This window comes from Phyllostomus hastatus, unplaced genomic scaffold (genome assembly GCF_019186645.2).
Source record: "Phyllostomus hastatus isolate PE091 unplaced genomic scaffold, TTU_PhHast_1.1 phas_contig_348, whole genome shotgun sequence".
Taxonomy (NCBI): Eukaryota; Metazoa; Chordata; class Mammalia; order Chiroptera; family Phyllostomidae; genus Phyllostomus; species Phyllostomus hastatus.
Window position 1 is genome coordinate 8,097,414 of NW_025333860.1, and position 27,184 is coordinate 8,124,597.

The 27,184-nt window shown below is 35.6% G+C and overlaps 1 protein-coding gene across 2 annotated transcripts in view; it reads left to right on the top strand.

The window, feature by feature from the left end:
* NUBPL (NUBP iron-sulfur cluster assembly factor, mitochondrial) overlaps positions 1-27,184 on the top strand; it is a 269,067-nt gene that overhangs the window by 8,760 nt on the left and 233,123 nt on the right. For both annotated transcript variants that reach the window (XM_045841286.1, XM_045841285.1), the window contains exon 4: positions 25,556-25,646. In XM_045841286.1, the coding sequence (XP_045697242.1) occupies positions 25,556-25,646 (91 nt within the window). The remainder of the gene's footprint in view (positions 1-25,555; positions 25,647-27,184) is intronic.

Here is a 27,184-nt window from a genome sequence, read left to right on the forward strand (position 1 = left end):
ATTTCATCTCTACCTATTGCCCAGTTACTACCTCTGTGCCCTTGCATCACCAGCCTGACCATCTCTCTTGTATACAAGATGACATTTCTGTCCAGTTGTCTATTGTTTACGTCCACTTGAATGCTTCATGAGCATTCAAACTCGACATGTGTAAAACTAAACTGGTCTTCTTTTCAACAACCGTATTTTTCTAGAATATGTGCTGTCATTTCATTCCTTATTGCTCCTGTCTTATTCAGATCCTCATTATGGATATTCTGTGACGTAATCCCTGCTCTCTATTTTCTTTGCTTTGGGGAAAGGATTAACACTTCCCATACTATTTTAAAAAGGTTTGTTAATATTCTATGCTAGTCTGTGCACTTTGGGGGACAGTGATTTTGGTTTCATTCCTTTTTTAAATCCTAAGTGCCTAGACTAGTGATGGTACATAGTAAGCTCTTAGAAAATGTTGGTAATGACAGTGGAACATATTAAGTGAAGAGGGGTTGTGAATATATTTCATATATATGGCAAATTCTAAATGTTTGATAAATTGTCCATAGTTTGTTCATTACTGAACTCTGCTTTTTACCCTGAGGAATAAAATAATTAAAATCTAAATGTGGGTTGTGTACGTGAAGTGCTTAGCACAATGGCACATAGTAAGTTCTATATAATTTTTTAGTATTGGTAGACAAATAAAAGCTATTTGTAAGTAATATTTCAAAATAAATGCATTTTATTTACTTGACTGTTATAGTTAAACATTTTAAGTTTTATATTTTCATTGCTAAAATGAATTATTAACTAGTATTTTAATTGGACTTAAAGATGGAAAAGAAAGCAATATTATCTTCAAAGGGTTTGTGTTTCTTTGTGATTTTTCCCCCATTGATGTTTATTTCAAAATATTTATTTTTTCCCATTATTACATAATGTCTTTACACTTATTCTTTCCAGACATGCTGCTTCTTTCCACAAATTATTATGAGTAGTTTTTAAACATAATTAGGATTGTCTTAAACCTTTGAAGTTAGGAAAAATTAGGAAGTTTTAGTTCAAGATTTAGGTTTTGGTTTTTGAAAGGTTTGACTATCTTGGAACAGAACATACTAAGTACTGCCACTTAAAACACTGATTTTCCTCATTGGTAGTTATGTATCCAGCAGTTAATAGACTGGGTTTTTGGTGTCAGGGAAATCTGGGCTGCGTTCTGGCCTTTTAGAAACTGTGTGACTTTTGCCTATAACTACCTCTTAAAGGTATGAGTATTAAAGGAGATAAGGCATATGAAACACCTAGCACAGTGTCTGGCACATAATATTGTACATGCTAATAAGAAACATGACTTTTTAAATGTCTTAAATTTTAATTTTATTTTTAATTATAATTTATGGCCAATGTTATTTTGTATTAGTTTCATGTATACAGCATAGTGGTTAGGCAATCATATATTTTACAAAGTGGTTCCCCCTGATATTTCAAGTACCCACCTGGCATCGTACATAGTTGTTACAATATTATTTGGTATACTTTACATCCCCATGACTACTCTGTAGCTGCCAACTTGTAGTTCTTAATCTCTCACCTTTTTTATCCAGTTCCCCAACACCCCTCCCTTCTGGCAACCATCAATCTGTTCTCCGTATCTATGAATCTGTTTCCATTTGTTCATTCATTTATTTTGCTAATAAGAGCTAGTCCTTTTTTTTAAAAAATGTTATTTTAGAGAGAGAGGAAAGGAGGGAGAAAGAGAGAGCAACAAATATGAATGTGAGAAAGAAACATTGATCGGTTTCTTTCCATACTTGCCCCACTCATGGACCAAACCTGCAATATAGGCATGTGTCATAACCAGTATTTGAACTGGTGACCTTTCAGTTTTGGGACAATGCCCAACCAACTGAGCCACACCAGCTAGGCATAAGAGCCATTCTTATTAGTTATTATGGTTATTCATATGCCAGCTTGAACATATTATTAAATGGAATATTAGTTATGATGTGAATTTGGATTAAATATGGATGAAGCTCTGTTTTTATAATTACATGTAGGGAATCCTGATGTATACTACACAGTTGAAGTGTGTAAAGTTGGCACTCATCTTTCCTTTAACACTAGTGTTGTAAAGGGTCTACACTGTATTAAATTAACCTGTTAACTTTTTTTAGTATAGCTTTGTAGTATATACAACAGATACATTTCTTATGAAAATATAGGTTGTTTCAATATTATGGTTAGCCATTCTTGAGGAAGGGCACACTATCAGTGTTTAAAGTATAGTTATTTTAAAGCTACAGGGGAAATGGGGCAAGAGATCCAGAAGGAACAGTTGCAAACTCATTATTTTTCCTTCATTTTGTTCTTCAGTTCGAAGGTAATTCTTGGTAAGAGGTGTGTTTTATATGTGCATTTAAATTCACAGATTTTTGACATTTACTGAGGGGAGACCTAGAAAATATCTTTGTAATTAGAGCAAAAGTCTTTTCTAAGACTAGGAATTTCTTTTAGGATAACAAATAAAAATATTCATAATGGCTAATGAATTTTTTTGCAAATATTTGATAATTGTGATGAATTAATCTGATTCTGATGAATTTGTTCCCTTTCTCTCTTGAATCTACTTGTGATGGCTATGTAGAGAATATCAGTTTATAATCATGAAAAGAATGAACAAATTTCTGATGAATTACTTTTTATTCTTTCATATGTTGGTTCATTCATTCATTCATCAAACATTTATTGAGAGCCCGTCATCTTCTAGGTCTCTGCTTGTCGTGGGGATGCAGAGTTGAAAAAGGCCTGTCTCTGTTCTCATTCTTAGTTAATTTATAGCCTGAGTGACTCTTTGGGAGATTGTCATTTCCAGTGGGAGAGAGGATCTTTTATATGACTTGATGATTGTTGACAGGTCTTCAGTTTACTCTTCTCATTTACTACAGATGCTCTTCCAAATCTTTCCCACTCTTAAGTCTTCTACCCCATTCCAGTTTCTTCACTGCCAGCACATGATCTTGCCTCCTATTCCATGAAAAGGGGGCTTTTCATTGGTAACTTATTTCCCTCCTTTGTATTCCTTCCTTCTATCAAGTGTATCTTTCTATAGTCAACATAACCTTCTTACTACTCTCCTGCCTCAGAGAAAAGAGGTATCAGAGCTGGTACCTCTTCTAGGACTCTTGATCTTAATGCTACCATTTCATTTCTTGTCTTTCTAGGACTTTGACTCATAAATTCCTTTTGGTTTACCTTTAGTTTCTCTTTACTAATTCCTCCCCTTTGGTCTCTAGGTTAACTCATCTTACTCATACACAACTGAAAAATATACATGTATATTTATTGGGTGGTAAGTAAATGAATCAGCAGATCTTTTCTAAATCCCTGGAACCCCTCAGGCTCCTTCCCTCTGTTACTTTCTCATGATAGCTGCACTCGAGAGAGTGGTCTTCCCTGGCTGTGCCTGTTTACTCAAGGCTCATTTATTTCTGGACTTCTCTAGTCAGCTCCTTATCACATGCTACTGAATTTTCTCTTCTAGTTACCAACTCTCTGCCAAATATACATACTTGTTCCCTAACTCTCTTGAATCTACTTGATTTCCTGCTGCATCTGATAGTGCTGACCACAGGAGCTGACACCTTAGAGAGTGTTTGCCTGGCTTTCACAATAGCATTCTGTGTTGATTCTTTTCTCTTTCTCTGACCCTTTGAATTTTTTCTCTAACTTTTCATACTGCTCCATTCTTATACATGTTTATTTTTCACTCTCGTACTTATGTAGCCTTCCTTTGTCTTCAGATACTGCTTATTCAAGTGTCTGTCTCTTTTCTAAGTCCACATCTTTATTTTCAATAGTTTACTCAACATCTCCATTTGATATTCTACAGATATGTCAGACTTAAGTGATCAAAATGGAACCACCATAATTTTCTTCCTCTCCAAAAGCTGTATTCATGAACAATTCACTTAATGTTACCATCACCATTTCCATTTTATCTATAAATGTGTAACAAACTACCCTAAACTTGATATAAAGCAACAGCCATTTTATCAATGTCATACATTCTATGGAACAGGAATTTGGACAGAGCACAGTAGGGATGGTTTTCTCTGTTCTGCGGAGTTTGGGACTTTACCAGGGAAGCCTCAGATTGCTAGGTGCTGGAATTATCCAGGGGCTCTTTGCTCACATTTTTGGTGCTTGAACTGGGATGACCTGACGGCTGAGTTCAGCTGGGATTGTTGATAGTCGTGATGCCTTTACATGACCTTTCTGTGTCATGTGGGCTTCCTCACAGCATGGCAGCCTTGGTGTAGTTGGACTTCATACATATGGCTCAGGACTCCATGAGTTAGTGTCCTAGTGAACAAAGAGGAGGCTGTATGGCCTTTTGTGGCTTAGCCTTGGCTACATTCTGTATTAAAGTACTCATGTGTCTTCTCAGTTTAAGGTGAGGGGACACAGACCTCACTTCTTAATGAAAGAAATATCAAAAAATAATATTTCTTTCTTTAAGAAATATTAATAAAATGTTCAGACTTTTCATCAGACTTTCATATTTTAAAACCACCACACCAAATGTGCTGATGTCCTACTTAGAAATCTTGATAGAATCCTTATCTTTCATTTTACTTATCCCAGTTACTTTTTATGTATCGATCACTAACTGCTGGCCTTTTAATTTGAGAATTATCTCCTTTTCTCTATTTTCATGAACCTAGTAAAGCATTTTATCACCTTTCCATTAAGAGTAATTTGTTACCTCTTAATTGGTCTATATAATCTCTCCCATCTTGAATTAAATAATGATTCTTCATACTGATTGTAGCATAGTTCTTACTTCATATAAGTCTCGATACAAATTGCTTGGCTTATTTATTATGGGTTGGCTCCATGTAAATTTCCACTTTGCACTTGACTTTGTTTCAAGTCCTCCTTTGCATTTACTGTCTTCCTTGCCTTCATTACCTAGCTCCTTTAATTCTTCAGGTCTTATTTTGCTTGTCACTTCCTCTGTAAAGCCTTCTTAATGGTTTCAAAAAATGTTACTTCTTCTGTGGCTTCATATGTTTATTTCCTGCTATTGGAGTGACTGTAGCTTCCACAAGGTCATGGACTGCTTTTTAAATCATCTGCCACTATTGCCTGGCCCATTATTATGCGCTCAGTAAATGCTTGCGATGTGATTGAAAACAGATTACACTTTGGTGGAATTCTCCAAAGGTTTTGACTAAGTTACTGGGCTTTCTCAAATGTCTACACCAAGTAGTCTTTTTGCCTTGGGAGAATTATGCTTAGAGAAGCTTTTAAATAAGGGAGTTTATATTCTGTGCTTCAACGTTTTTATTTCTGTTAAAACATACAGCAAAACTGAAAAACTTATATTTGAAATATTATTCTTGTGTGCCAGAGAATTTGGGGAAATGGGCAAGTATTAGATTTAAAACAAACTTTGCTAAGGTCAAAGTCTATGAGAATAAAGTTGAAATCAGAATAGTATTGTGTTTTTGGCTGTGGCATTTTAAAACTTTAAATTTGGCCATGAAATATTTCACATTACAGATTTAGTTCCAGCCTGTTTCTTTTTGGTCAGGAGCATGTGCTTGTTCATTTTTGGCAGTTTCACTGTGTGAAAGGGCTGGGGTCAGCACTGCCGTGCAGAAATGGATCAGTGAGCGTTCTGATGAAAGGGAAAAACTTTTAAAGAGTCTTTATTTATTGTTGGTGTAATAAAACAAAATAATTATAAGCTTGCTTCCTCCTTCATTCCTCAAATGCTTTGCCAAATGAACCACATCAACCAATTTTGTAGAAAACGGATTGCTGTTTTAAATAGTTGTTTAGATATTATTCTGAATAATCTTCTTCAGAGAGTCTCCTCTCTTTTGTCTTCCAAAAGGACATAAATTTCCTTTGTACTTACATAAAAATATTAAACAGCTGCTTTAAGAGAGCAGGCAGCTTGTTCTAATTCAATGAGTGATAAAGTATAACCACCTATTTTCAGCTGAGCTGGAAGGAAGAACTCTATCCTACTGTTGCTTTAAAAGATAATTTTATTACTGTCAAAACAGATAACAAGCTAGAATTTTCTAAGAACAATAAATGACAAGTTGGTTTACTGCCTGTGGCTCTTAAACAATGTAACATTCTTAAATTAGGGTAGGAAAGTATTCAGGCGGTCTTTGCATGCGGTCTAGGTCCCCAGCATGGAGACAGGGTTGCTCTGTGTTTAGTTTTTTCCTGAATTGAACAAGACACACAGGTTTCTCCAAACCCTGGAACAGCCTTTAGCTCTCAACTTTGCTGGAGTGTCGTCTGGACTGTGCTGGGGCGCTGTGCCAGGCACCGTGGAAACTGACCAAGGCTCTGTCTAGTCCTCTTCTTTCAGCCATTTGAGGGGGCTTTAATAAAAGATGACCAGCATAGCTAATCCTCTTCTCCACATTTGTATTGTCTTTAAAAATAATTAAAAATATAGCTTACTTAAGGGAATATAGAGTATAGAGATATCCTATTTTTGTTAGGCTATTTAAAACATTTTATGCAGCTGAAGAGTATTCCTGCCAAGAAACAATGAAAATTATCATTTTGGATGGGCATAATTCCATTGGTTTGGGATTTTGTCTGTTGGCCTCTGTGCTTATATATGCAATGGAATAACAAATGTTAAATTTCCATTTACCTGCTGAAGAGCTGGAGAGGGACTCATAGAAATTAAGGCATGAGTATTTTGTCATACCATTGCCAAGTGAAATATGGTTTAGGTTATGGTGTCAGAGACATAAAAGTTAAAAGCATCTGTGAAGAATTAAGGTAATTAAATATTTAGGTATTATAGACATTTAATAGCATCTTTCGAAATAACCAGTTGGTAGCTGAAGTTAGGAAAGGCTTTGTATTTATGGTGATTTTTAGAAGTCTGGACTTTGGCAGTCTCTCCTGTTTTCTTGGTGGGCAGCTGGTGAGCAGGGGAGGAAGATCTGAGCAGAAGCTATCTGAGGAGTTGCCTGGTGCTGATAGAAGAGTTTTTTTAAAAAAAATTAGTTAATTTGCCCTGGCTGGCGTAGCTCAGTGGATTGAGCACGGGCTGCGAACCAAAGTGTCGCAGGTTCGATTCCCAGTCGGGCCACATCCCTGGGTTGCAGGCCATAGCCCCCAGCAACTGCACATTGATGTCTCTCTCTTTCTCCCTCCTTTCCCTCTCTAAAAATAAATAAATAAATTCTTAAAAAAAATAAAATTAGTTAATTAAAAAATTGAGGTTAAATTCACATTGGTAAAAGAGTTTTGTGCTGTAAGCTACACTGATGGCATTGTTCCATTTTCCAGGTTTATTTCATTTTCAAGGTCTGACTCTGGTTTAAAGAGGCAAAATGGGGACTTGTATGATTGAGTCTTCTTTTTGGTTGCTTTCAATTACATGATTTCCTTTAATGTCCAGGAAAGCCTGTTTTATGAAATAAAAATGAAGGGTGTAAGGCTCAGTGCTTCTACAAAGAGAGATACTTTCAGTCATTTGTTTGGGTCCTTACTGAATACTTACATGTGCTAGGTACTTTTCTGGGTCCTGGCGATATAGTGGTAAAAAGTTCCTATTTTTAAGGAGTTTACAGTCTAGTGCAGTGATTTTCAACCTTTTTCATCTCATTGCACACATAAAGTAATTACTAAGATTCTGTGGCACAACAAAGAATATATTGTTTGCTTATCTGATGAAAAAATAGGTATAATTTTGATTCATTCCTACCGGATGGTTGTTTTCTTGGCTGTTGACATCTTTTTATTTGATGACCTAAGGGAAAAGAGGTCAGTACCCCTGACTAAATAGTCAGGTTTGCATATTTTAAAAATTCTTGTGGCATACAAGGTGAAAATCACTGGTCTAGTATAAGATATAATACATAGACATATATACTTTTAGGATGTAACAAGAGGTGTAAAAGCTAATAAAGCAGTGTAAGGAAAGGGAAAGTAATGGGAGGTGCTATTTTAGATAGGGCTGTCAGAAAGGTAGTCTCTGAAGACATTTGAGCAGAGTTCGAAAGGAATTGAGAAACTGGGCCACAGGGAGAGCCCTGAGGTGGATCAACTTGGATTGTTTGAAGAAAGCAGGAAGGTCGGTGTGACTAGAGTGGACTAGGGGAGTGAAGGCTGTGCCATGTCAGGCAGAGTTGATAAGCAATGGCAGAAATTTGACCTTTTTTTCTGAGTGTGATGGGGATTTTTGATTAGGACAGTGACTTGATCTAATTTATTCCTTAAAAGATGCAGCTGTATTGTAGAGCATGGACTGTAGGGAAATAAGAATGTAAGCAGGGAGACTTACTAGTAGCTAATGCAGAAATTTAGGCTAAAGACAGTAGCTTGGGCTGTCATGTACCTTGGTAAAGGTAGTGATAAGTACTTGGGTTGCAAAAATATTTGAAGGTAGAGCCAGGAGGACTTCCTGATGAGTTTGATGTGGATGGTGAAGGACAGAGATGGTTTCTTTTTCTTTTTCTTTTTTTTGTATAGTAAAATGACTTACATAACATAAAATTTATGTTAACCATTTTTAGTGTGTAGTTCTGTGGCATTCAGTACATTCATACTGTTGTACAACCATTGCCACTGTCTCTCTCCAGAACTATGTTATTATCCCAAACTGACACTGTATCCGTTAAACAGTAACTCCCTGTTCCCCCGCCCCTGGCCCATGGCAACCACCACTCTACTTTTGTGCTGTATGAATTTGACTATTCTAGGTACCTCATATAAGTAAAATCATCCAATATTTGTCCCATTGTATCTGGATTTTTAAAAAAGATTTTATTTATTTTCAGAGAGAGGGGAAGGGAGGGAGAGAGAGAGGGAGAGAAACCTCAAATCCTTTTAGTTCACAGGCCCATGCTCAGTCCACTGAGCCACACCAGCCAGGTCTGTATCTGGATTATTTCACTTAGCATAGTGTTTGCAAGATTCATCCATGTTGTAGTATGCATGAGAATTTAATTACTTTTTAAGTTTCTTGGTAGTGATATTTCCTGAAACGGAAAAGACTTCTGAAGGAAACATTGGAGGTTAAAATTAGTTCTCTTATCACATGGGAAGTTTGAAATGCTTAACAGACACCTTAGTGCAGGGGTGTCAAACTCATTTTCACTGGGTCCCACATCAGCCTTGCGGTTTGCCTTCAAAGGGCTGAATGTAATTTTAGAACTGTATCAATGTGACTACTCCTTAACTAGGGGCAAGGAGCTTGGCACTGCCGCTGCGTAGAAACAAGGTGCTGGGCTGGATAAAACAAGGTGGAGGGCCCGTGGGCCTTGTGTTTGCCACTTGTGCTTTAGTGGATATGTTGAAAAGTCCAGGACTCAGAGACAAAGTTGGGGCTGAAGATTTAAATTTGGGAGTTGTCAGAGTAGAGGTGGTCTTTCAGAGTACAGAATTGAATAAAAACACCTAGGGAATCAGAGCAGATTTGAAAAAATGGTCCGTTAACTAGCAGTACACGTTAAGGTTGTGATAAAGGAATACATATATTCTGAGATTTGTCTCAGTTGTTAAAACTATAGAGTTTTAAAAATTGACATTGACTTAAAATGTTCTAATTGGTGTAGCACATTGGTTTTAAGTGGTTATCTGCTTGTTATTTTGTTATCCAATTGCCTTATTTTCTTTGGCTTAAAATAGTGGTAAGCTTTGTTCTTTTAGGAGTTCTATGAGGAATTAAAAAAATAATTTGTGTCAGGATGAATTGGTGCTAACTAGAACAATTATTTCCAAAAGCTACATAGCATAGAATTTTATCATGGTGGGGAATATTTGAAAATTAATAGATGCCAGTGATAATAGAATAGAGGGGACTTGTTTATGAACAGAGTATTTTAGTGAGCAAACACCAGCTGTGCATGAGTGAGGGTGGCACTCATCCAGGGGAAGGACATTTTAGGGTAAATTTGTGTACTTTTTTTTAACAGCAGAGAGGCTTTTTCATTAGACTGCTGGTCTCTTTTCTTTTTCAAAGGATTACATTTCAAAAGAAGGATCAGACCACTCTGGTGGGATGAAGTGGGAGTGGAGGACATTTTTGGAATGAGAGGGATACTTAAAACAATACTAGGGTAGAACTTTCCCTAGACACTGTGGTTAATAGGCATTTGACCAAGCACTTAAGAGCCAAATCTTAATATTACTTGTTTCTCTCCATTTAATGAGAATTGCTTAGCTTAATTAGCTCCCAGTTTTGTCTTACAATGATCTCACCACAGAGCTTGTGAATATTAATTCTTTTGAAAGAATTTATCCATTATAAATAATACATGTTTTGAGCATTGAGTCTTTGCAAAAGTATTCTGGTAGTAGAATTTGTTTTTATCGTGGAGAAAAAAGGATTTGATTTCATATTACTAAAGGATGTTATAAGTAATCAAAAGAAAAAGGGAAATTTGAGCATCTAGAAAGTCTACCAAATGTCATTTTTAAGGGAGGAAATTGAAGCCAGGAAAGAATAAACTTGCTTGGAAACAAGTCCTATAAATGGAACTCGAGTAGCTAACATCTGCCTTTGACAAAGTCCCCTGCAAAGCTGCTTCTTCTCCTTGAGGTCGTTCAGTTAGGGCTGTGCTGTTTTCATATTTGCCATGGGAATGATTGCAATAATATAAATGATGTTTTATTTTTATACATGATTAGATAGGGAAGATGGAAGCCAGCTGTTGTTTAAGTGCGTGTCTTATGAAACCTTGCAGGGAATATGACAAAGGCTGTGGTAAATCAGAGGTGGCAGAGAGGGTGCTGCTAAGGCTGATGGAGCAAGGGTGGGACAGATAACCTCTCTTGTATCTCTTGGTGACTCTTGGTTTGGGCTCTGGCAGAGTTAGATAGGGTAGCTGATTATATCACATGGCCTGTGATTTTATGGCTCAGTTTGTGAAACTGGAGACCCCAAGTCATTCCTTTCAAATGTTTATGAATGCTCTGCTATGTGTCAGACAGTGGTAGAAGTTTTGAATACACTGGTGAATAAGAGAGTCTAGGTTGTTTATTTACATCTGTGACAAGTGCTGCAAGGGAGAAATCGTGTTGTCAGGAGGACATATAAGGGGACACTGATCTGATGTGAGGGTTGAGGGAAGACTTCCTTGAGGGAGTAATATTAGTCACACCTGCCTTTCTACAACCACCATGGCTGTCTGTCCCATTACTCTGTTTTATTTTTTCATGGAAATAATTATAGCCCCAAATTCTTATCTATTTCTATCTATCTATCTATCTATCTATCTATCTAATCATCTATCATCTTTCAGTCATCCTTTCCCTCCATGTGTCCCCCACCCTCATTTGAGTGAAAACTCCTGAAGAGCAAGAGCCTCTGTGCCAGAAAACCCTGAATAGCAAGGAGTGCAGGGAGGTGAAGGAACCTAAAGAAGGCCCATAAAGTGGTAGTCAGTGGGGGAGAGAGAGTAGCAGCCTTGGAGATCATGACAAGAATTTTAGAATTTTAGAATTTATCCTAACGACCATGGGAAGCAATTTTAAGCAAGGGATAGACGTGATCAGATTTGCTTAAAGAACTACTTCACTGTTGTGTGGAGAATGGAGGGGATGTTAGAGTGGGCAAGGACACTAGTGTAGCCCATTAGTAACCTAAGCAGGAGAGTGTGATGATGTCTTAGACCAGGGTATTGGCAGTGGAAGTGGAGGAGGAGGTAAAACTGGTAGGTCTTAATGATAGCTTGGACATGGGAGAGGAGAGGAAGGAGTCAGGAATGACCTCCGTTCCAGTTTCTTTGTTGTACAACTAAGCTGATGTCAGAAACATTTTCTCAATGCATTTGAAAAATAATTTACATATTTTAAAGTTTTGTATACAGGAGAATTGCCCCTGATTGTGTAAATTCAGCAAATGTATTGAATTTTGCCAGTCAACTTCTGGACAATATAGAAAACACAATACTTTTTAGCCTATTCTATCTTACCTACTAATCAGTAACTTATGCCTTTGCTTAAGACTTGCTAATTTTTATAACTGAGAATCATAACAGTTGTCCTAGCAGTTTTTTAATGGTTCTGTTGAGATATAATTCACATACCTTACAATTCATTTGTTGGAAGTAGTTTTACAGTTCATTGGTTTTTAACATATTCACAGAATTGTGCATCTGTCACCATCAATTTGAGAACATTTTCATTATTCCCCAAATAAATCCCAAACCTCTGAGCCATAATTCCTCAAAATCCCCATGTATCCCAGCCCTGCGCAACTACTGATTTACTCTTTTGTCTGTATGGATTTGCCTATCTTGGACATTTTCTATGAATGGAATCATATACTATATGGTCTTTTGTTGCTAGCTTCTTTCCCTCAGCATAATGTTTTCAAGGTTCATGATGTAGCATGTATCAGTTCTTTACTTCTTTTTATTGCTGAGTAATAATAGTCCATTGTATAGATATACCATATTTTATCCACTTCATTAGTTGATGTACATTTGGGTTGTTTCCGCTGTTTGGGTATGAATAATGCTTTTATGAATATTCGTATATAAGTTTTTGTGAGAACATATATTTTCAGTTCTCTTTGGCTACACCTAGCAGTGGGATTGCTGGGTCATGTGGGAACTCTGTGTTTAACCATTTGAGGAACTGCCAGATTGTTTTCCGAAGTGGCTATAACCCTTTTACATGTCCACTAGGAGTGTGTGAAGACTCCAGTTTTTCACTTCTTTTCCACTACTTATCTTCTGTCTTTTTTTTGGAATTATTTGTTCTCTCTCTCTGTCTCTCTCTCTTCCTTATTTTTAGGGAGATTATTTTATTTTTCCATTAGCATTTAGTCCCCTTGTTCTTCTTTTTGATTGTAGTCATCCTTGTGAATGTGAAGTGGTTTCTCATTGTGGTTTCCCATCAGTGTTTCTATGGGACTACATTGACAATGAGATTAAAGCTGGGTCATCTACTGGCAGACATAGAATTCAAGAAGTTGTTTTAATCATAAGAGAGTAGAGATAAATTGGCATATATAAGCAGGTATTTAAGGAGTTTTCCAAGGCTTTACGTTTGTTGCCTTTCTGGTTCTCAATTTAGCAATTAACAGTTAAAACATTTTGTTTTGTATCTTAAGTTTGAAAAGGTTGTGAGATTCCACAAAAAATTTTCACAAATGCCTCAAATATTTTTGTTGTGGTTTTTCTTTCTTTTTAAAATACAATCTTCATCCCTTTTATGTCCTAAACAACATATTTGAGGTTGCCTAGGTGATTATGGACAAATTCAACTGAACAATCCACGGACCATCTTATATCAGTGTTTACTCATGGGTGCTAGCTTCACAATACCTTCAGCCTTGTAGGAAAGACAGATATATATATATATATGTCTTACATATGATAAGGTATGTAATAATAAGATGTACACATTATTATGAAGAATGTGGTACGTACAGCATTTGGTGGGTATAAACACAGTATGTTTATACCAGAGTAGACAAACTAATTACAGTTTTAAGCAGGTGCAGTAATTTGAAGGCTAAGTAGAATTTGGCAGGTAGAAAAATAGCAGAAAATAAGAGAATTCTAGGTTGAAGGAATGTAGCAGGAAATTTATTATAAGGCATTTGGAATGAGAAGTAGTCTATATGACTATGGTGTATGATATATTGGGATAAGAGGGCTTGTGGGGAATCCAGGTGGAGATAAACTGGCTTCATTTGTAAAGGAGTTTGGGTTTTGTGTTTATCAGTGGGACACGTTAGAACGTTTTCTACTAGTTTATGGTTCATGGTAAAATCTGTGCTTTTCAAAGGTAAGATTTATAGTGATGTTGAAGGACAAATTAGAGATGGATTGGAGGCAAGGGAGGCTGTTGCAACAGCCAGAGTGAGTGTTGACTTCTCAACTAAAATTGGCCAGAAAATGGGGGTTTATTATTTAACATAAGAAATCTGGAAGTATCAGGGCTCTGAGTTGGACTTTTCTGAATTTCTGTTGGCTTAATCCTTATGGTTATAAGATGGCTATCCCACTTAATCACAAACAAAGAAAAAGGGTATGCTTTTATATATATATATATATTTTTTTTATTGTTGTTGTTAGGAAAGAAAACTCACCAGGCACTGTCTAGCTTTACTGAGTAGGATTGGATCTCGTGAATGTGACTTAGCTACAAGGGAGACTGGGAAGTGGGAATCTGACATTTCCCACCTTTGTAGAGAGGTGAAGCCTGCCTATGAAAAGAAGGGGTGGGGAGGTAAGGGTTCTCAGTGGGTAGTAGCCAGTAGATGGTGATGTCCTCTAGGCAGTAGTAAAAAGGCAAAGGAAGAGACAAATTTAAGAGACAAAAGAGAAGGAGGAATTAAAGATGACTGCAGGCTTTGGTGGTAAATAAAAAAAGTGATGTCATTTTTAAAAATCTATTTCCAATCTAAAATAGAATTGGGTCCTTAGTCCATTCATAACACTTATTGAATATAAAACTTGATGTCTAATATCCTATAATCTCACCTAATCACTAAACATAAAGGAGGCAGTTCGAGGTAGTATGGTGGTTTTCTAGTACAAGTGCTTGTTCTAGACCAGTGCCAGCTTGCTGCATAAGAATCACCTGGGGAGCTTGTTAAATAAATCAGAATCTCCGTGAATTGATATTTTTAGGTGTGGGATTTGACCATCAGTTTTGTTAACAAGTTCCCCAGGTAATTCTGATACCCAGTGAGGTTTGGATATATTTGGTAGGATAAATGTGGCTTTTGGTTTCAGGCAAATCTGAATTTGAATTCCCAACTTTTTACCTACTGTGTGAACTTGGGCAAGGTACTTGACCTCTCAGAGCTCAGGTCTCTCATCTATGAAATGTATAATAATAATAATAGTAGCTACTTTACAGATCTATTGTGAAATAGAGAGTTATATATGTAATGTTTCTAGCATAATAACTTGCACATAATAAGAATTCAGTAACTGGCTATTTAAAAAAAAAGATTTTATTTACTTATTTTTAGAGAGAAGAGAAGGGAAGGAGAAAGAGAAGGAGAGAAAACCAGTGTGTGGTTGCCTCTCGCATATCCCCTACTGGGGACCTGGCCTGCAACCCAGGCATGTGCTGTGACTGGGAAGTGAACCAGCAACCCTTTGGTTCACAGGCTGGTGCTCAATCCACTGAGCTATACCAGACAGGGCAGTAACTGGCTATTTTTATGTCTTAAGCTGTAGTAAGTATTGTTTGATTTAGCAAAGAAATACAGATGTCTATATAGCTACAACAACAACAAAAAAAGAAGCAGAATAAAATAAATTGCTTTTCTTTTTGCTTAGTATCCACTATAATCAATAGCTGGTTTCCTTTTGGCCCAGCCAGATATCTTCTAGGCTTGAGCATATGAGCCTTTGTTTATTTTATTACTGAATTTTGGATGTGTCTGTGCTTTGTAATCTATGCAAGTATGTAACTTAAGAATTGGCTAATATACCAAAAACCCTAAATCCAATTTCTATGAAATATGTTACTTAATATTTAGTAGAGGCTGTTTTCACAGTGATGTTATATAAAACCTTAAACTAGACATGATTCTTGCTCTTCTTATAAAACAATCTCCCCCAGAAACTAATATGATATTGTATGTCACCTGTAATTAAAAAATAAAAAAAATATTTAAAAAAAAGCAAATTGGTGTAACAATTGAAAGACCTGAACTCCAAGGTCAGTTCTCTCATCTACTTTCTGTATGATTTAATTAACGCAAGTCATTTGGAAAGAAAAATCACAAAAACAAAAAAATCTTCAGACAACATCAAATAAAGGCAGTAAGTGCACGTTAAAAATTATTTTGTTACTCTCAAACCTTATGTTACGTTGTTGCCTGGGTTAATAATTATAATGTTATTTCGGATGGTTGTCTTGCATGGTAAGTAACTATTTGCTGAGAATAAATGCTCATTTTTTTCCTGTTTCAGTGTATAAAGGGGTCCTGATGGAAGGAAGAAAAGACACCCACATTGAGTGTTTACTTTGTGCTAGGAATTTGACTTGATTGATCTCATTGGAGAGAGGCAGCAGGTTGTAGTGGTTGCCTGGACTGTGACGGCATGCGGCCTGGGTCCCTGTCTGTTTCTGCACTTATAGCTGCCTGACTTCAGGCAAATTACTTACCTTTCTGTGCCTTGGTTTCTTCATTGACTGTTATTATGCACCTACATCATAAGCTTGTTATGAGGATTAAATAAGCTACAATGTATAAGTACAGTGTTTAGGAAGTACCTGGCATATAATGTTAGCTCTCGTTTAACACATTCACACTGCTGTAAGATCTCACAAAAATTCTGTAACTTAGGTATTTTCTTAATTTTTATTTTATAGGTAAGAAACTGAGGTTCAGTGAGGTTTGTAACTATCCACAATCACCCGTCTACTTAGTGATACAAATCCTAGTTTGTTTCTTCATGCATTCTACTGTGCTATTAATGTGTTAGTTGTTTTTAGAAATCCTAAAATGGTAATCACTTGTGTGATTCATATGGTATTAAGTACATTGATTTTCATTTGTCAAAAAATTTGCTATTTATCATTAGAATGAATAGAGTAACTGTTAATTAACTTTACGGTGTTAATGTTTTGAAAGAAAAGTCCATTATTGATCCTTTAAAATATTTCATCAAGGGGTAACTGAGATATTTAAAAATACACTGTGCATTACAGTAGCTTGAAGTTAATTACATAAATATAACTTACCTGGGTTTAGATAATTATATTTTCATAACATCGTTTTGTAGGTGATAGTCATGGTTGGTACCTTCTGGGTTTTTCATAGTTTTTGAATTTTATGTTTAATTTGTTGTATAGTTATATATCTCAATGTAATATAATTTTAAAATTTCACTCATGATCTGAATGCCATCTGTGATTAAGTAGATTATCTAAATTTTTAAATTGCTAGTGGATAACCACTAATGTTTATTAATAGTATTAATTGACTTGAGATATGTGTGTATACCTCTGTGGCAACTTTTAAGACTAATTCAGTGTGATAGATAAGGAACTTAATTTCAAATATTAAAATGAAAGATAAGGCTGTGTTTTCTTTTTTTAAATTAATGGTGTAATAGAGGGGTGAAGTGTGTTATAATAAATCCTAAAGCCAATCTTTTATTAGGAATTTTTCCTTACTTGCTCTTCTTCCTCCATATGCATACAGACACACGCACCACACTCAACCGACATAATGACATAAAAATACTGTTTTATAAGATAATGTTTAGATAGGTAAAAAGCCCCAAACTGCTTTTCCTTTCTACTTTCTATGTGGTTTTAGGTAGAAAGCATAATGCACAACATGCTTTAAGATTTCCAATTAGAAGCAGTGGCAATTTTGTTTTGAATAGCTCTAGTGAAGCTGTTGGCTGTGTGTTCCTCCTCAGTACCCTTTGGCCTACCTTTTAAGTTTCTTCTGGTGAAGTGTGCAGCTTGCTGCCAGTAATTCATTCTCTCACTTTGTTCATGGAAGTTGCTGAATTTGATTATGAGTTAGACAGAGAATGGCTACCCTAATTTTACATTTAGTACATTCTTCCTTAGTTTCATTTCATTTAGAACATATTGGTGGTAAAACTATTGCACGTCCTTTGAATTTTATAATCTAATTCTGTCAATAAGTTATCCAGATATTTCTCACAGAATAATCTATCTTTTTTTCTTAATTCTTCTTCTCCTCTCCCCCACCCCAACTTGACTCTCACACCCTCATTTTCCTCTCTCAATTTTTGTTTCTCAGTAAATTATTTCCCCCATCGCATCTTCTAGAGGAATAAAAAGAGCCCTTAATCCTCAGTGCGGCAGTGTTGGAAGGGTCACTGAGAGGACTAGAGCAGAGGGCATATGAAGGCCTGGGTTTCAAAACCAGCTGCTTGGCTCTTGTGATTTTGAATCTGATGTGTGGATCAAGTACTCTGTTCACATCCGATTCCTGTGATTGCTGCTCTGCTTTTCTTTGGAAGAGCTGCTATCAGAATTGTAAATGCTCTTCCCTGCATTGCAGTTTAATTAAGGACATTCTGAAAAAATTGGTGTTGGTTTTCAGTGTTTTTGCAGCAGTGCTTTATCTGGCTTGGGTAGAGTTCTTGTTTTGTTAGGTTTCTAGGTCTGGCAAAAAAGTAGCTGGTTGAAGTCATAAATAAGATGACTTTATTATTAGGGTTTAGTGTCTAGAAGTATCTTTTTCTGCATTTTATGCATTACTGTGTTGATAGAAGGCTTTCTAATTTTTCTCTGATTTTTAAAGATTTACTAAGGGAATTAATACTTTTTTTTAAAAGTTATACAGGGCAAGGATTTAGAGTTTTTATTTTCTTAATGTTAGATGTTTTACCTTTAATTTACTTTCCTTGTTACTTACTAGATGAAAATGTGAGACTTAAGGGAATTGCTTCTTGTCCTGACCATCCTGCTCTGGAAAGGAAAAACAAAGAAACCCCTAACAGAACTCCTGTGCAGCCTCTTTATATTGGAAATCATATCGAATCTAATCTTGCCAGTGAGCAGGTTTAAATAGTGCCCTCTTTTTACCATGTTGTGGCTTAGTTTTCAAAGATTTAGGATACACACACACACACACACGCACACACGCATATGTATATACTTTGTTTCTTTATTTTTTTGTTAATTTGACTCATATTTTTATAGCAGCCTACCATTACCATTTTTTACACTAGATTTTCTTCATAAAGTTCCATTTTCCTCGAGTTGAGATTAATAGAAAAATGAAGATGATATTGGATTTTCTTGGGGAAAAATAGTGGTTAGGAATAGACTTCAAGGAAATTTATGATCCTTTCTTTACCACTAGAATAGTTTAACCTTGTGTACATTATTTAATTTTGAACCCTATAACTGAAAATGTTAGTAAAAAAAGTAGAATTTCATGAAATCATTCAGTAGTAAAGCTTAGGAGAGACATTTAGGGATCATATAGTAAAAAATCCTGATATTCTACAGAGGAACAAATGGAGATTTGCTTATTTGTTCGTTTGTTCATTCATGTATTCATGTGTTTATTCATTCAAGAAATATTTATTTCATGCTTACTGTTTTAGGTGCTTGGGGACATAACTATCCTTTTGGAGTTTACAATGAATAGGTAATGAACATCACAATTGAGTAATTTACATAGTATGTTAGAAAGTAATAAAAGTAGTCTGGGATAAAGGGGAGGGGAAGTAGTGAAGGTGAGGGTGTGTTTGCAATTTAGAATGGGGTGGGCCCCACTGAAAACAAAAGAGATTGAGCAAAGAAAGCCTTTAAGGAATGAAGGGCAATCTGTGACTACCTTTAGGGAAGATTGTGTCAGGCAGTCAAAAGGAACATCCAGTTCAAAGGCCAATGTGTGGGAATGTCTAGCTTACTATTTAAGGAATAATAAAAAGGCCACTGTGACTTCTGGAGTAAGAGGAGGACTGAACTCACAGGTGCTGAAAATTAACAGGGCTCGGAGGCGGGTGTGGGGAACTAGATAGATTTTATGGGGTCTGGTGAATTGTTGTAAAGATGTTGGCTTTTACATGAGTGAAATGGGGAAGTGTGGAAATGAAGGGTTTCAAATTTTTTTTTTAATTTAAAGATTTTGTTTATTTACTTTTAGAGACGGGGAAGGGAGGGAAAAAGAGAGGGAGACAAACATCAATGTATGAGAAATAAATACATTGATCAATTGCCTCTGGCTCCCCCTCAACTGGGGATCAGGCCCTCAACCCATGCACGTGCCCTGACTGGGAATGGAGCTGGCGACCTTTTGTTTCGCAGGCCAGTGCCCAATCCACTGAGCCACACCAGCCAGGGCTGAAGGGTTTTGAACAGATGTGATCTGACTTATGTTTCAACCCAATCATTCTGATTGCAGTATTGAGAACAGATGCTGGGGAAAGATAGCTAGATTTAGCAAATAAAAATATAGAACAACCATTCAATTGAATTTTTATTGTAGATAAACAGTGAATTATTTGTTTTTGTATATATATGTCCCATACAAAATGTGACTGACTGTTCTCCCATATGGCAGAATGTTAACTACTTTTTTATAATTAAAAAACTCTACAACTCTTCAATGTTACCATTGATTACTGTAGATTATTATAACCATGATCTTATTGGTGGACCCTTGTACAAAATTTTGTTTCTGTCTTTCCTGTATTATTAAATTATTGTTTTTCACGTTGTAGTTATCTTGTACCCTAGAGTGGTACAAATGCAGTTTGTTGGACCCCAGCCCATACCTACTGAGTCAATTTCTTGGGACGGAACAGAGTATCTCCATGACTGTTTACTGTTTTAGGTTCCACTTACAGTAGGGGACTGAACATATGAAAATCCTTCCCCTAATAGAATTAACAGTATAGTGGGGAGATATAATAAACAAGGTAAGTAAATATATAGTATGTTAAATATTGATATAGGTGCAAAGGAGAAAGAAAAAAGCAGGAAGGGGAATAGGAACTATTGGATGTAGTGATGAGGGAGTTACAATTTTAGATAGAATGGCCAGTGCAGGACTCACTGCATGGTGATGTTTGGATCAAGACTTGAAGGAAGAGAGAACCAGGATACTTGGGGGACAGGATTCATGGCTGAAGGAACAGCAAGTACTAAAGTCCTAAGGCAGGTGTATGCCTGTTGTGTTAAAGACACTGTTGTGTTAAAGGCAGTATGTCTGGAGTGGAGTGAAAAGGGGGAGTGTACTAGGGGATGAGATGAAAGAGATAAAGTGGAGTGACTGGTGATTGTTACTGGTTAGGCTTCAAGGTAAGTTGGGGAGAGGTTTGGATCCTATGCCCAGCTGTGCTATTCCCTCTGGGAGTGTTTCTTCATCACTGAAAAGTAGACAGAAGACTAAGGTGATCTTGTAGGGTTTTTTCTGCTTTAAGATAGTCTTTAATGTGAAATTTATTATTTCACTTCCAGTTTTACTTTTTTAGCGCTTTTGTAAGCAATTTGTTTATCATTTGGAATTCTTCCATAGTGTTCATGAGCTCATCTGTCTTTTTGCTCCATCCAACCAGGCGATTTTTTCCTTTCTCTTGCCCTTGTTTCTCCTCTTTCTGACTGAACTTAAAGACTTTATAAAGTCCTTCAATAAAGGGTAGGAAATTATTTTCTTACCACCTTGTCTAATTTTTAGTTCTGAGAGTAGGATTTATATTTAATGTTAGCTAATAGAACTAAGAAACATATTGCTATCTACTAAGAGATTTAAATTCTTCTGAATGGAAGCTTGATTTAAAGCTAGGCAGAGAGAGGGGAAAGATGAGGCTTGACCCAACTATAAATTGAACAAATCTCAATTGCTAGTCAAAAGTTAAATGGAACATAATGTGCAGATAGACATGGGATTCTTAACGTAATATTTGTAAGGAAAGGACAACCTTTAGATAGGTCTTGAATGAATGTTTACTTACAAATAATGGGGTGGGACCACTCTAAGGTGATGTTTTGATGGGTTCTATTAGCAGATAACGTAGATAAAAGGAACATGTCATGAAGTTTTACAGTCTTCTTTAGTATAAACTCTGTTGGAAGAACAAAGTAATATCAAAACTGTTGTCAGTGCCTTTGAAATCAAACAAAAAAGTAGAATTTGTAGGTTTTTAAATTGCAGCTTTCATGTAGTAATAATGAAACAGTATAATCACTCTGAATAATTTGCCACCTTTTACAGCTTTTGCAGCTTTCTGCCACCTTTTACAGCTTATTATGAATTATAAGGAAACAAATCCGGAATTCTAAATAGCATCTTGGGGTTTGATCTGTCTTGTTTTATGTAATCTGCTTGACTTTGCGTATGCAAGAGTCAGAAAAAAGAGTATAATATTAGGTACCAATGTATGAGGTTAAGTTTTATGGTGACAATAAAGATGGCAATCATATTTTGCAATAGTAAGTTTATAGTTAATTTTGCTAATAATCATTTTCTTTATCTGTTATATATTTGGTGAGGATTTTGTAGTGATTATTTTTTAAAAGATTTTATTTATTTGTTTTTAGAGAGAGGGGAAGGGAGGGAGAGAGGGAGAGTCATCAATGTGTGGTTGCCTCTTGTGCGCCCCCTACTGGGGACCTGGCCTGCAACCTAGGCATGTGTCCTGACTGGGAATTGAACCAGTGACTCTTTGGTTAGCAGGCTGGCACTCAATCCATTGAGCCACACCAGCTGGGGCTGTAATGATTATTCTTTTGAGTCTGGCTGAAATTAAAGATAAGGAAAATACTAATGGGAGCTTTCTTTACTAAATATAATTATTTTAGGAGGAGTGTGTGGAAAGTATTCATTAAACTTAGCTGGTTTGACACCCAGTTGCATATATTTATTTATTAGCCTCCATCTTGCTTGTTTATTTTTCCTACAGTATAAAACTGTTTGAAAATTTAAATTGAAAGACTATTTATACACTTAAAATAGGAGTCTGTTTAGAATAATGGTGGAAAAATAAAATAATGGAGTAAATTATGAATAACAAAATTTATTTGGTCTCTTTTGAACATTATCGAAATCTAGACGTCAAAATGTGTATAAGCTAATTTTTGTAGCTGTAGTAATTTTACTAGTTCAGTAGCTATGCCAATTCAAAGTACATATGTGTTAATTACTATAGGCTTTGGTATTTCTACTTAATGGACACCAATTTCATTCATGATATGTAAAATCTAAGCAAGATATGCTGACTGACTTACACTGGAAAGTGAGACAGCCTGAAAAATGTACTCTTTATTGTTTTTAAAAACTAGCCAGTTAAGGATGAGAAGGTAAAGTTTTACTGAGATAACTTCTCTGGCACAAGAGATGTCTATGTCCTGCCTGCTCTTGGTTTTACTAAAATTACATTGTTGGGTGATGGAATAACTTGGTCATAAAAAAGTTTATTTTCTAAATCAGTGTCAGCACACTATGTCCTATGGACCAAATCTTGTCTGTATGGTAAATTTTTATTGGAACACAGCCGTGCTCATTCATTTACGTATTGTCTATGCCTGTTGTGGTGCTATAATAATAGTGTTGAGTAATTGTGGTTCAATGATCCACAAAGCCTAAAATATTTACTATTTTTTAGCTTTTTGGGAAAAGCGTGCTGACTCTTGGTCTATATCTTGTAGCCAGATCCTGTTCAAGTTCTGGTGGTATTTTTGTATTTAGTTTCCCATGTGCTTCATTCCAAGAAAGAATATTTTTAGAAAAGGTCACTTTGAGTTGTTAGTGTCCAGCTTTCTTATCCATAAGTAGGTGTAATACCACCTATGAGGGGTCAATGAAAATGTACATAAAGTGCTTAGTGGAGTGCCTGGCACCCAGAAAGAATTCAGGCAATGGGGAGATATAATCAGAGGAAGTCTAGGTGTTTATTTGGATGATTTAGAATGGCATGTTCTTAAAGATTCTGGTTTGTCCACAGTGCTGGCTGTAATGGCCTAGTTTATCCAGGTTCTTAATATAACACTGCTGATTAACTTCCCTCCATTTCTTTCTTTCATCTTCCCTGCCTTTACCCCTTTTTCTCTTTCTCTTTACTTTCACCCTTTTGGTCTCTGTACCTTCCTCTCCCCTCTTTCCTTTTTGATATATTATAAGCATTGCTACTAAATTTAGGTCAGTTGGTAAGTACTCTAGGGAGAATATGCGGAGAACCTAACACAGAAGAGTCTCCCTTGTTCTTAGTTCCATTCTCTAGTAAGCAGAGGAACTCTAAAATCTCGCAGTCTCCTTCCCTCCCTTCTTTATTCTTATGTGATAATGTATATTGGCAACCATCTAGATATATATAAAATTTACTTCCACTATAGCAAATTTTAGGGTAGATCTTTAGTTCTGCCTAATGGTTCACTTTTAGCCAGGCATAGTTTTCTTCTTGAAACAGGATAGATTCTCCCCAACATTTTGAAGGAAATTTGAAGATCTAGTAGTGATAAAATTGAGCCTACCAGTCCCATATTGCAAGCACCTCTTAGTTAGTTGTCTTCTTGTTTCATGAAAATGTAAACTTAAAAAGCTGTTATTTTCCTTAACAAGTATTTTTAGATCAATTTGAAACCTGGACCTAACCCTTTCTAGTTATTATAAAATTAGTAATAATATAAGAGAGCAAGGAAAAAAATCTTAGACTATTTTTTTTGTTTTTATGGGCATTTACTGTTGTTTTGTGCTAGTTTTTAGTTTTTTGTAGGTGTCAGAAGATAAAAAAGTGAAATTCTAGGATGATAGTTATAGTATCCTAAAATTTCACTTCTTTTCTATATTTTTTGTGTTTTAATTAAACCACATGCTTTTGCTTGTGGTTTCAAAAGGCGTTAAAGTGGCTCAGAATTTCTAATAGCATGTTCTTGCCTTTTTAACGCTAATACTTAAATTCATTACACCTAAATTTTGTTTACTGCCATTCTCTTAAAGGTAAGTATCCTTCCTGTGTTCTCACTTATTTTACAGTAAGCTGAGATTTTGGTAATGATAGATATTAAACCCTAGCTTTTACTCCCTGTGAGTCACACAGGGATATTAAATGGTTTTCTTAGAACTGCATTTGAGTCAGTATAAAATTAGGGACATAAATGTTGAATGTACCTTATTTTGTGTATTTATAGGAACCAGACAGCAAGGTTTAAAAAGTAATTTTGTCTCTGGAAATAGGTAGATAACATGGAAGATGAGGATTCTTTAGATTTTAAAAAAAATATTTTGAGAGGTTAAATGTTTTACCTTGCCAGGATACAGGGAGAGAAGGAAGAGAGTGTAAGTCTTGGTGAAATGTAACTCAAAGGTACATAGTTAGTATTAGCATGCAGTTTGCTTGTATATGAGAACCAATAACAGATTGATTTAATATATCAAAGGAGAAAGAGGAGAGGGAGAAGAAAATAAAAGACATATTTGGGAATAGTTTTATTTTCCTTTCTTTGACTAAGCTGATGATTAACTGGCAGCTAGTGAAGAACACAGTCAGGATATTCTGCCCTTGGGCAGCTGGATGGATCATCAGAAAAAACAGATTTAGCTGTTCACGAATCTCCAGAAGGCCTTGGGTTGCGTAGTAGCTAGCTACCTGTGGCTTGCCAGTAGGAGGTTGTCTCTGTATTATGTCGGCCACTATCCTCTTGAGCATTTTCATGCCAGATCTGTATCAGAATTTCTCACTTGTTTAATTATGGTCTTGTTTCCATGATTAAAAATCTTTTCTGCATTCTTTGTTGTGTTAGGTGGCCTTTCCAAAAGTTAATGCTGCATCTTCCTGGGGTATTGTTGGCCATTTAAATCATTATTTTAACACTGTGTGCATGTAATTTGTTAGTTCTTAGATAAAAAAGTCAGTCTATTTGAAACTATGGGAAATCTAAACCTCAATGTGCATGCAGTAGATTTCTCTGGTTAGTTTTCTAGTAAACCAACAAAAATTATTTACCCTAAATAGTTTATTATCTGTTAACTTACTGTTGCTTTGAAACTTTAAGTTGTGAATTTGGAATATTTTGCAGATTGTCTTTTCTATAGTCAGACCTACTATTATGTGCTTTAACTTAGATGAAGAATGGGAATAATCTTTTGATAAATTCTGTTTTCATACAGTCAAAGGCGATTGGTTTGTTAGATGTGGATGTGTATGGACCGTCGATTCCAAAGATGATGAATCTGAAAGGAAATCCAGAATTATCACAGAGTAAGTAAAATGAGATAAATAGTATGATAATATAGTTACACTTTTATTTAGTATTTAGTACCTGTTACTAAATAAAAGTAAGGCGTTGTATTATGTGCCATGTCTATGCAGTATAATATAATAATTCTGAAATCAGATATGAAGCTAGACTGCCTGGATTGAATTCCAGCTCTGTCACTGACTGTGGCTTTGAGTGAATTTTTAACTTCTTTGTCCCTCAACGTCCACGCCCTCCAAGTGTAAAATAGGGTTAACAGTTGCTGTGAGTAATCACTCAGTTACAAAATTGCTGTAAGTATAATGCATTTAACACAATACCTGGCACATAGTAAGTGATCAAAAGTTAGCTCATCACTATGGTCTTTTTAATATTAAATGTGTGGATATGTGAGAGTATGTGAAAGAAAGTATATATTTGTGTTAGAAGAGATGAAAATTATTTTCTCTAATCAGATTTTTGTCATATTTGTCTTAAAGTGTTTAAAAAACTCCAATAAAACCTCGGAACGTTAGTTTCTTTCCCCAGCTTTCAGTGCCATTATTAGGACAGAGTAATGTTTTTGAGTAAATCTTTAATATTTACTATTTTCATGATTATATTTTATCGTAAAGCTATCAAACATAGAGCTTTAAGAACAAGAAAACACTATGATCAAGAAATGAAAAATTGGAACAAGCAGTACTTTTCTTGAAAAATAGTTTTAAGTGAAATTAGTTTATTAAAATTTATTTCTATTTATAATGAATATAAAATTGAATAACTTCTTTTTGTTTCTTATTGGGATTTTATTTTCCATGTATGAAGAACAGAATGACTGCATTTATTGAAGACTATTTATAGGGTCATCTATGCACCTATTAGAAGTATTTTTTATTGTTGTTGTCATTAGAAGTTAGTTATAGACATTGTCTGCTGTTTAAGGTGCTTTTGTTTGTGTTTTAGTTGTTGGAGTCAATTACAGTGTTAAATTCTGAATAATTATTTATAAGACAGTAAGGATTCTACTTAATAATTTTTGAAGGAAACTTGATGATCTAGTGATGATAAAATTGACCTTAGCAGTTTTATATTGTAAGCTATCACTTAGTTCTTTTCTTGCTTCATCAAACTATAAACTTAAAAAGCTAAGTTATTCTAATTTCTTTTTTCTTTGTCCCTTCAGTGGAATGCATACATAGTTTGCACATATGTGACGTGAGCCAAGCTTTCACAAAAAAGTAGTAATGAATTTGCATGCGTTAAATGATAGACATATTATGTCTATTTCTTGATTAAAGTAATGTGAAAACGGGTGCATGCAGCCCATGAGTGGTGGCCAGCGGAGCCCTGCTGCCAGTCTTTTCTTCAGCAGTCTGTTCAGTTCATGCCAACATGAATGTTTGATGTGGGCTTTAATTTCCTTTTTTGTTTTACTGAAGCTGTAATCTTAAATTTGATGTTTGCAAATTGGCTGCCATTACATAGCTTTCTGGTAAAGATGAGCTACTGGAAACCCTGAAAAGCTTGAAAAGAATACCTTGTGTGTTGACAAGCTGAT